Source organism: Trachymyrmex septentrionalis, unplaced genomic scaffold (assembly GCF_001594115.1).
Source record: "Trachymyrmex septentrionalis isolate Tsep2-gDNA-1 unplaced genomic scaffold, Tsep1.0 scaffold52, whole genome shotgun sequence".
NCBI classification, from domain to species: domain Eukaryota; kingdom Metazoa; phylum Arthropoda; class Insecta; order Hymenoptera; family Formicidae; genus Trachymyrmex; species Trachymyrmex septentrionalis.
Window position 1 is genome coordinate 1,016,336 of NW_017305694.1, and position 12,261 is coordinate 1,028,596.

General features: G+C 26.2%; 1 protein-coding gene across 1 annotated transcript; it reads right to left on the reverse strand.

The window, feature by feature from the left end:
• Positions 1-508: 508 nt before the first annotated feature.
• LOC108751860 (cytochrome P450 4C1-like) lies at positions 509-6,224 on the reverse strand. Its single transcript, XM_018492331.1, has 11 exons — positions 6,089-6,224; positions 5,679-5,785; positions 5,529-5,619; positions 5,126-5,305; positions 4,909-4,975; positions 4,719-4,845; positions 2,828-3,022; positions 2,694-2,762; positions 1,333-1,492; positions 1,069-1,236; positions 509-663 (listed from the first exon to the last, which is right to left on the reverse strand). The coding sequence occupies exons 1-11, from the start codon at positions 6,222-6,224 to the stop codon at positions 509-511; spliced, it is 1,455 nt and encodes a 484-aa protein (XP_018347833.1).
• Positions 6,225-12,261: the final 6,037 nt, after the last annotated feature.

The following is a 12,261-nucleotide window of genomic DNA, read 5'->3' on the forward strand; positions in this document are numbered from 1 at the left end:
CATATTGGCATTATTATTAGTTTTAATCTCTTGAGCCTATTATTATTAGTTTTGTATTATATGTATAATATATTCTAATTTTATTGACTTAAAATTTAACAAGGTAGATGCTAAAAAAAATAAAAAATTCTAGAAAATTATGTGTGCAATATTGTTGCAATATTAAGTGCACATGTTTATTTTTATTAAATTTATTACATTGATGCGCGATATTATTGAAAGTGTAGCCATCCGATACATAATTACTGTACTGTAGAGATACATTCACACTTATACTTACACATTCACACTCTTTTTGATATTCTCCACACATACTTTACAAAAAGTATTTTAATTGCAACTTTTTAAGCATTATAAAAAATAAAATAATAATTTGTTGTAATAGTATAATTAGTAAAATTAATAGTAATAATGTAATAGAAAAATTAGTAAAATAGAATAATTGTATAAAATAATAATTCGTATAATAGAGTTATTAGTTATCATAAAAATGGCTATTATTAATGGTTCATATACGAGTTATAGACATTTTAACATGTTGAGGTCGTAATACGATGTCAGCTGTTGTTTTAATGTTATTTAGGTTGCCAACTGTTACAAATCGATATCGTCGCAATAGATTTACGATTATTGTTGCCACGATTAAAAATGCATATTTCTGACCTAAATATAAGCAATGTAAAAAGAAAAAATGAGTATTAATCTCAATAGCAGTAATTTTATGGAAAATGAAATAATGGCCATGAAAAATTCATAATTAATTCTTATTTTAAGGCTGTCTTAAGTAATATCTTTTTTAAGATGCTAATATCTGTGATTGGTTTCTCTGTAATTGTGTATTATTTTAAGAGTATGTACTTAAGATTTTAACTATGAAAATTGACTGTGAATACTGATAAGTAGCTAAATCTAATTTTAGAAAGTATTGTATTATGAAAGAAAATGAAGATTGTAAATTTTTGAAATTAAAATGCATTGTGATAGATTAATTTCCAATCAAAACAGGATTTTCTAAAATTTTCAATTTATATCATTTTCAAAATAAATGGCTTATATAAAAATATTTACCTACGCAATCTCTAAGGCCCATACCAAACGGAATATACGTATAACGACAATGGGTTGATGAAAATCGTTCGGGGATAAATTCCAGCGGTTTATACCAATACTTAGGATTACGATGAATAGCAAATATTGGAATCATAACATAACATCCCTCCGGCAAAGTACACGATTCTAAAATTGGTAAAGCTCTTTTTCATAACTTGATAAAATATTATATAAACCCATCAATTTACATGCATGGATTCAATAACCAGTGTCATAAAATACCAAGTTTTATATCTTCTGTAAGTTGCCGCGAAATGATAGGCACAATAGGAAATAATCTTAAAGTCTCTTGAAACACCATATTAAGATACGGCATATTAAGGAGTCGTTGAGCAATTTTATCATTATTGAATGTAACTAATATTTCCTGTCGCAGTTTTTCCTAGGAAACAAAATGTAAAAACAATAACCAATTGAATATCTAAAAAACAATATAATAAATTAAATAATATTTTTAATCCTTAATACACACATTAATTTTGGATATCTCTGATACACACATTCGGTCATTCGTGTCTTGGCTTAATTTTCATCATTTTTACAAGTATATATAAATTATTAAACAATTTTTACGTAATATTTATGACTTTGACGTCTTTAGAAAATATTTGTGTAGTTATATATTCATATCAAATTGTAGATAAATTATTGTAACTAAGTATAGTTAACAAAATTAGAAAAATGCACTGTTTCATATAAAAATATAAAAATTTAAAATAAAAATGTTTAAAAGAAAAGTATAGTTCAGTATCTTAAAATTGACATTCCAAACTGCAAGAAAAAAAATAGTTCCAGTGTTGGCCAAAAAGTTTAATTATTGAGTAACCTAAAAATGATGTTTTTTTTAATATACACGAATGGCTATAAATTAAAGATATATTGCATTTACATTTTTAATGAATTTATTATTAATCATGGATTTTATTATTGCTATTGTGTAAAAAAAACTTATAATTTAGTAGGAAAATGTTCTCTATAACAGACAACATAATACAGATAACAAAATATATAATATAATATTACTAACAACATTTAGAACAAAGGTACTCAAAATCGCGTTTATTAAGGGCTAACATGTTGTTTTAGGATTAAATTCTTTTTTTATAATTTGCAAAATGTTTTCACAATACAACCGAGAATTAGTTAAAGTTTTAAAGAAAAAAAAATTTTTTTACAGAAATTTTTTTACACTCTGTATACACTTTGGGTCATTTGTGATCCACAGGTGAATTTTGGAGTTATGCCAAAAGGATACACACGAATCAAGACCGGTAACGCATAAAACTTGTTCTCTAGATGCCAAACTTTTTTTAGCAATAAAAAAACACCGATATTTAACCAGATGTTCTTAGTATTTCAAAAAAAGAAATAGGCAGGACACAAATGACGCAGACGTGTGCACTAAGAGTTAAAATAAATTCAAACAATAAGTTGAAAGTGATTACTATAAAACAGTTACTCTTATAGAATATTAAAAAAAAAACGAAATATTTTTATCATCTTATGTTGTTTTTTACAGTCCACCGGAACTATATTCCTGGACATATAATGTACTTATTGTATGTTGTAATAATTTTACTAACTTGTACATCTGTATGTATTGCCAGCATAAGCATAATAAAGGATGTTGCTTCCGTAATAGTATTCTGAATCTGAAAAATAAATTAATTGTAATACAAATATATTTGTGTGATTTTACAGTAAGAAATGAAATTACAGCAGCAAAAAAATTTCTAATGTCATCTAAGAAATTTTCGTAGCTCACATCGCAGGATTTGTTCGAAACATTAGCTCGAATTTCCTCTACACGATCCCAATAATTGTTAAAAATAGGCTTTAATTCTTGGAAAATTGTCATGTTGTAATTGTTACGTTGTAAAGCAGTATAATTTTCTGACTTTCGTGGTGATATCTATATTAAGTAATACAGCTATATATAATGTAGATACAAATACAGTACTATTAATAATAATAAAACAATTTTATTATAAAAACTATTGTATATTATATTTCTATGTGAAATATTTTTGTATTAAAAACATTACATTGTATAAAAATATCAGTAAGATGTCTCATGTTAAAATTCATAAATTTGCAATATAGTTCAATAGATATCTTACGGCGGAGTTATTGTGGTTTTATTTAAAGTAATTGTGACAAAATTTAAAGTAAAACATATTATTATATATGAATTACAGTATCTCTCTCTTTTTTATTTTTTAAAATAAAATATTTTTCTCTTTGTAATTTTTCGACTTATTTTGTAATTTCCCATACAGCACCGAAAGTTTTTAGAAATATCTCAGAAATATTTCAACTGAAAAATGAAACATTTTATAAAAATTGTAAAATATATCTGCAACATTTCTGAGATAGCTCTGGAATAGCAAAATATCTGCAATTCTTGCACATGAAATTCTTGACATGTGTTGAAAAAATGATGAAATATTATACAGAGAGAATCTGCAATCTTTTTATAATATTATCGAAAAAGTTTCAACTATTTCTAGTACTACAAAAATGATAGTTAAATGTATACTTAATTGAAATTTAAATAATATTTAAATTTATTATGTTGACATAATAAATTTAAATATTGTTTAATTATCAATTAAATATATATTTAAATATTATTCCTGAAGTACTTACAATTTATTTTGTAATCTGTTTACAATTTTCGCACAATATCATTATTCATGTACAAAAGTTTTTCGCAATTAAAGTAGAACAAGTCATAATAACATCAAAATGGTGTTAAACCGAATCATAATTGTAATAAAAAAATGACTTTAAATAAACATTTTGGAGCCATTTTAACATGATGATTTTTGTTCTGTTCAAATATTTTTCAATTTATTGTATATAATAGATTCTAGAAATATCTATTAAAACATTTCATATGTCATAATGCAGAATCTTTTCAGAATTGTTGCACATGAGATTAAAAGGTTGAAACATTTCTGAAAATTTTCCGCAATTTTAATCAGTGCTTTATGAGTTCAATTATTAAAGTTTCCAACCATACGCACACATCTTAATACATTTCAAAATAATAATATTTTTTCACATTTTTTATTGTATAAAATTACAAACTAAATTTTCTTCCAATCAAGAGAATTCCTATATTTGGTTAAAGTAAATCTTAGTTAGCTTAAATGTTTCGGTGTAAATTTATATACATATCTGATTTTACAAACTGCGCACCGAAATCTTTCTCGGTTTTAAAATGCAATTATGAACAGAATCAAATTTTCCTTTTTAAATAAAAATATGACATAGAAAGAGAGATGTAACTAATAAAAAAAATATGCGATTATAATAATTTATTTGCTGGCTATAAATTGGCTTAATATGAACAGGTGCAGATTATTGTCATAATCCAAGAGCCATTTTGTTAATATGCTGTAAACTGATTGTAAATTCAGAATGTTTCGAAGGTCTAAATAAATATTAGAATTCGTATACAATTACTAATAAGAACATTTTGAAGACATTTTAGCTCAGCAATTAAATATATATACTAAGCGAGTTTATGAATTTTAATTCGAGAACATTATATGTATATATAAATACGTATTAAATAATTCTTAAAAACATTTAAAGTTTACATTGTAGATAAAATCTATCAGAGTCTTTTCAGCAATACACATTTGTTTTCTATTTCCAGTCAAAGAAAAAATCCAATTTAAGCGTAACCATGGCTTTATTACTTTGCTATAAGCATCTTTGAACAACCTGCAACAATTACAGATTATCGAATTAAATACTAATGATGAAGATGCAATTAAATTTACATACTCTTTCTGCTTATGTAATATGTCAAGTCCATCTTTATTTGCTATTCCTTGAATACCCACCGTTGTCACTAGGAATTAAGATTTATCATTTTCACACATTTAATCATGATAACGTAGATCATAATAATAATAAATGTTTACATCAAAGTAATTTATTATAAATCAAATTATAGATAAAAGTGTTCTTTATTAAATATACTATATTTATTAATTTTCACCTAAAAATATATTAAATGCATATTGTTCTATATACGGTTTCAGATCAAACATTGGACCATCGACATTCTTTTCTAGAATATCCATACAAAGATTGCTATCGAAATATGTTATATATTCGGATAAATACTTGATATTCATAAGAGGATGTATTATTTTTCGTCGAAGCTTGTGAGATGCACCTATCAATAGCACACAAATGCATATTAAACATAAAAAAGATATATTATCCATATAAAGTCAATATTAATTAAGTCAATGTTAATTTCAATTTATATTAAAGCATTATTATTTATTACTACACAGAATTAAATATATAATAGAAAATAGTAAACAAAAAAAAAATGAATATTTATCATATTAAACAAGGGAAATGAATATTTATCATATTTAAATACAATAGACCTGAAGCTCTGATAATTCCATCACCAAGTATTGCTTTCCATGTCTGGGTCACTGAACTTTTGTAATTGCCATTTACATTCGTGAGCACAAGCTGCGTATTAAAATCAATGAATTTTTTTCTTGTTAACTATTATTTTTTTACAAACTTACTTTATAATCTTCGGGTTTTGTAAGTACTACGAATATATCTGTCCCTAAGATAAAACGTGTAAGATTTCCATACTTTTTAGTAACTGCATCTATACAATTGATCAATTCTGTAAAGTTGTATAATTATATATAATATTATTTGCAAAACTGTAAAATATTTTCGAAAAAATAATTTTAAAAACTTAATCAATAGTTATAATTGTGATAATGACCACACGCACACGCACGCACACACATAATACAACACACTAATGTAAATTGTAAATTATTAATAATATAAATAATATTATAAATTATTTGTATCAAACATATCAAACAGTGTATTTGATGCAAGTATTTTGATTCAATATAAAGCTCAATTTAAATAGATGTTTTAACTTGAAATTATAAATAAAGGCAATTTTATTCACCTTTATAATTGCAAGCAATTTGTAGAGAATCAACAAGGGATGAAAATATTGACGCACCAGGTAGCGAAATAACAAATTCTAAATTTTTTTTTAATTTGTAGAATTTCTTCTTATTAACTTCAAAAATAAATGTCATAAATAAAATTATTACTATTGTTGTTAAAAATATATCTGTAAAAAGTTAGATAAGTTTATTTTTAATTAATTACGCGCCTTTGCATACATATATTGATTTAATAAGGAATAAATTAGTACTTTGCACTTATTTGTTCCTTTATAGTTTTTTGCAATCAATGATAGAAAAGATGATAAAAAATTTCATATTTAAAATATAATGTAATAAGTTTTACATATATCTACTAATATAAATATAATTGTACTTTTGAAGCTTCTATATGGACATAGCTTCTATGTACACATAGCTTCTTTATAAAAATATAGTTATTAGATAATCATTCAGAGCAAAAAAATTCTTTTATATTAAAAAGCAATTGTCTTCGGGAAAAGCCGGAAAATAATAATAATTTGCTGAAATTACATTACACATTATTTAAATTATTTAAAAGTTTTTTATTTAATAAAAATAATCTTATAATGGCTTAATAATAATAAACAATAAATAACAAAAAGGGGCTACAAGCCAGATTTTTATGCATTTCAGATTTTTAGAACATACGTTTTGACTTTATTATTAGATTATCCTCAGTGCAAAAAAATTAAAATAAATAAATTGATTGTAAATAAATTAATTTTGTCGCAAATTAATGCCTGACTAAAATAATGACTGACTACATTAGCACACCAATTGATATCAATTTGAAACTCAGCAAAAAGAAAACGAATCCTGATGAAGAAGAAACAAACCTTCCTTACCGAGAGCTTTAACCTACCCTTGGCTGTAACGACGCGTCCTAACATAAGTTATACCGTCAGTTACTTGGGACAGTTCAATAACTGCTACGGTAAGGAACACTGGACTGCCGCAAAACGAGTTCTTCGATACCTCATGGGATCCAGAGATGTAGAACTTGTTTATCGCCGAGATATTAAGCCCATCGAAGATTTTGTTGATGCCGACTGGGGAAGTTGCCCGGACGACCAACGATGGTTATACATTATACCGGCTTTCTTTTCAGACTATCTGATAGCTCTATATTCTGGGACTCCAGGAAGCAACCAACAGTCGTTTTTTCATCAACCGAGACGGAATATATAGGACTAACTAAATACGTTAAAGAAACTATCTACATTTGCAGATTTCCGGAACAATTCAGGTTGCCTGAGCTTGCCAACATCACCGTCTTTAACGATAACAGGGGCGCTTTGAAACTCGCTCAAAATTCAATCTACTATTCTCGAAGCATAGACATGCGCCACCATTTCATCCGTGAAACTCTGACAACTGAAGGTGGCTCACGTATCCACAAACGATATGCCTACGGATATACTCACCAAGGGACTTCTAAGACCGAAGTATTAACGAGTAAGTAACGAGTATTGAGATCTCTGGCCTCCGACGCATTTCCCGTGAAGTATGACTGATCGTGGATCGAGGGGAGATGTTAGCGTTCCGCGTCTTTATTGTACAATCTACGAACAAACCTATAATGTAAAACTGACTTAATGTTCTACTACGCATGCTCAAGTCGTGTCTTCTATCTGTAATACTCCTTCTTCTTCCTTGTTCGAGCATCCCTTTGTAATGGCTACGTGAACCCCTAATAAAAGGTGCATCAAGAATATTCTTGCCTTATATTGTAGCGTTATTAACCGGCCTCACTTTCCTCTCCCGTTTCAATAACTACCAACTTTTTGCGTAATTATAAATTATATAATTTGTATTTAATGGTTTTATTAATTTTGTCGAATTTGCGTTTAATTTCTTTATACTGAGGGTGATCTAATAATAAAGTCGAAACGTATGTTCTAAGAATCTGAAATATATAAAAATCTGGCTTGTAGCCAGATAGCCCCTTCTTATTATTTATTATTTTCTTATTTATCTAAGTAACAATAAAATGTAAAATTTTTCCATCAAATATATTGATCTAAAATATAGTAGAAATTAAAAATGCCTATAACGGTCGAAGCTGAATCTTCATTGTTTAAATAATTTAATTTTGAATTACTATATATAATATACCATATATGTACTTGCATATTAGACTGTTAAGAAAAAAAAATTTTTTTTAATTGGCCATTTAGATCAAAAGCTTTCATTTTATGCCAAAAAAACACCCCTAAATTTTTATCAAAAAATATTAAGATTTGGAGGTCGCTAGCAAATGATTTTTAAATGCAAAAATAGCTTAATCTGAATTTCAAATATGGTATTGTATATTTCTTTGATCGCTGAACACGATGCAATAGTTTATTTAGCTCTACGATATACGCTTCAAGAAATGTAGCCCTATTAATGTAAAAATATGATCAAGTTTAGAATTAAAGGTCGATTTTAGCATGGTTCCAACAGTTCAAATGAGTCGTTATTCAATTGTAGGTCTGTTCACCCAGAACAAAATCTAGTTGAAATTTTCCCTCCTACAGAGCCTTTAAGTTTTATTTAACTGGATTATTAATACATTTTTAAGGATAGAAAAAACTTTATACAAGTTCTAAAGTATATTGCTTTGTGGTCTTAACATCCTCAAATAAAATTTGTCTCAATTTGACAATAAAAAATTCTTTATTAGAAAATGAAATAATTACATAATAATAAAAATATGATTTAATATATTCACACTCCGTTCTGTTTCGAACAGTGGTCAATGAACACGATTGGAAAATCTGACGATTATATCTCACTAATTGAAGTAAGCATTGAAATTGCTCTTCATTATTAGTGATTTGCCTATTAAAATTTTCAGTGAGAAAAATTGTACGTTCTGACATGAAATTTGTAATCTTTAATATTTTTATCTTTTGTAAAGCATTTTTATAGTTCGAATTTTCATTTTATTGTGAAGGATTTTTCAAAAAACTTCGATATTTGATTCATAAGGATAAAATTTCATGTTTTCGATAAAATTCTCAATTTTTAACTTTTTTTCTTAATATATTAACTAAAAAATTATTATTTCCATCAATATTTAAATTTTTAAAATTTTTAACCATCATTCTGTTATTGTCGAAATTAAAACGAGAATCAAAAAATGATTGAGCTATCAACAATTCAGTGAGGTACCAAGTGTGACCAGAAAATATCCGAAAAAAAATCTCAGAAACAAAAGAATTGATTTTTTCATATTCGATAAAGTCTTTTAATAAATTCAAATCATTGAATAAAGCGAATGTTAGAATTTCGCAGGTAAACTAATATTTTAAATATATCTTTACAATAAATATTGTACATTAAATATGCGGATATTCGTAACAAATCATATAATATATTTCATTAGTATAATACAAAAAAATATTCTATTACTTGTATTAATCCAGTTAAATTTTTAAAGGCTCTGTAGGAGGACCAGAGAAAATTCTAATTGGATCTTGTTCTGGATGAACAAATCTACAATTGGAGGAGAGTAACAGCCCATGAATGATTGGAATCTTGCTAAAATCGATCTGGAACTCGAAACTTGGTCATTTTTTTACATTAATAAGATTACGTTTTTTAAGGTGTATATCGTAGAGCTAAATGAACTATTGCATCGTGTTTAGCGATCAAAAAAACATACAATACCATATTTGAAATTTGGATTAAGCCATTTTTGCATTAAATCAAACATATATTAGGAAAAATCAAAAACTTTGATTTAAAAATTATTTACCAACGATCTCCAAATCATAATATTTTTTGATAAAAATTTAGGGGTTTAGGTTTTTTTGGCATGAAATGAAAGCTTGTAATTTAAAAAAATAGCCGAAAAAAAATTTTTTTTCTTGACAGTCTATTACATATGTATACTATATTTTTCTTTTAAACTGCGCCGAATTATTTTTCCGGATTATAAACGCAATTAAACCACTCTAGTAATTGCGAATCAAATTGACAAGGAATTTTAATAATTTGATGCTCAATCCACGCATTATATAATATTATAAAGATATTAATATGTGAAAAAACTGTTAATAAAATTGTGTAAAATATTACCTCAGCTCGAGCCAAACCCGGATCTCTTGTACATACAAGCGTCCTAAGCCTTTATTTTAATTCATTTATTATAAATTTATAATAAATATATTCTCAACATTAAAGAATTAATATCATCTTTACTATATTTTGTATGTTGTGTTATTTGCAATAAGCGTAAAAATCATAAGAGCATAACAAGTAACATCTTTTTGATCAAATAACATTCTTATACTTACACATGTTTTTTTGTTCCTTTTTTATTTTTTTTATTTCCAATATGTAAAAATATTCTACAATTTAATAAATCTTGATTTTATTTGTTACACGATTATTATTATATACCTTATCTATAAAAAATAAAACACAATTAGAATACCGGGTCAAAACAGATATCTTGTAACAGAAAAATATACTAACGGAAATAACAACTAAGAAATGTCTTATATAACAGTAGAAAAGAATGACGTAAATAATGATATACTAACTAATTATGAATAATTCTGTTCGACTTTCTTATTGTACACTTCATAATAAATGAGTTTAATTATATTCTAATAGAATCAGTAATAATGTAAACAATTTTATTCATAGCAGAAAGTTTAAATCAGTTCAAAAAATAAAAGAAGTCATGGGCAGGTTTAAGTATGTATCTAATGCATAAATGTGTTATCATCGTCGGAACTTTACAGTTTTATAAATTTTAATCAGAGAATGGAAGTAACTCGTTATTTGTAACAAAGTTACAGTTATAAATTACTTTTTTGGTAACTTTACTGATAACTACGTTACTTTTTTTTTTTATAACTATAACGATAACAAAGTTATATTTTTTTGGTAACGGTAACAAATTTTACAATTACTTTTATCGTTATTTTGCACATGATTGGACACAATATAAGCCATTTACACTGTAAAAAATTTCGTAAATTTACATATATAATAGATTACATGATTAGTTCTGTAAATATAAAAAAATTATGCAATTTTACAGAAATTATGTAATTCCACAAAAATTATGTAAATTTGCTTTTATTGTGTAAATATATCTTGTTTTATATTAAAAATGATACATAGCAAAATATTTTAAATATTTTCTGTAATTATTCAAATTTTAGTACTCTATTACGTAATATAACATTTTAATTAATTTTAATTAAACAAACATTTTTTGCATATTGCTGTTAAATGTATAATAAAATGTATATAGCGAAATGTATTGTTACATTATTCTGTAATTACACATAAACATTGTGTAATTGTACTTTCACAATTTGCTTAATTACAAACCAAGAAATTATTTTTATTTGAATATTGCGAATTTACAAACGTATGGACGACAACTATTATAGTGGTCTATATAGTCTAAAAATACAACTATATAGTCTCAAAATTATCCATTATAATAGTTGTAATTTTACACAAAAATTTTTTACAGTGCATAGCGCTTAAGAGAAGTTCCTAGGTCTGTCCTCTGTGATTGGCAATCGTCGATTTAAAAAAAGTAATGGAAAAGTAACGAAAAAGTTACTTTCTCAACTAACGGTAAGTATAACAAGTTACTTTTAAAAATCGGTAACTAGTAATGGTAAGAAGTAACTTGTTACTTCTTCTCAGTAACGAATAACTGTAACTTGTTACTTTGAAAAAGTAACTTTTCGTTCTCTGGTTTTAACTATCCAATAAATTTAATATAAGGTACAATAAAATGTTATAATAAGGCTCAATAAAATTACATAATAATAATGAGAAGGGTTACGCAAGCCTAACAAATATTTTAAAATTTAATGATTATTATTATTATTATTAGGCGTTAGGAACTCGAATGCTCATTGCCGCAAATACCAAATCCCGCCACTGTTCCGTCCCTGAGCCAGATCCCTCCATTTGTGACCCTCGTACCCCATTTCGTTAAGGTCCATTCTAATATTTTCTTCCCATCTACGTCTTGGTCTACCCAATGGTCTCTTCCCATCCGGTTTACCAATTAGTACTTTATATGCAATTCGATTCTCATCCATACGCGCCGCGTGACCTGCCCATCTTAATCGACGCGATTTTATGACATTAATAATATCCGGACTATTATATAATTGATGTA

What these genes read in the sequence shown, in the direction of transcription:
- LOC108751860 (XM_018492331.1), bottom strand. Translation starts at nt 6,224, where the DNA reads ATGACATTTATTTTTGAAGTTAATAAGAAGAAATTCTACAAATTAAAA. An exon ending in AATTGCTTGCAATTATAAAG is followed by an intron (nt 5,786 to 6,088) that starts GTGAATAAAATT and finishes ACAACTTTACAG; the next exon opens with AATTGATCAATTGTATAGAT. An exon ending in GGGCCTTAGAGATTGCGTAG is followed by an intron (nt 664 to 1,068) that starts GTAAATATTTTT and finishes GCTTATATTTAG; the next exon opens with GTCAGAAATATGCATTTTTA.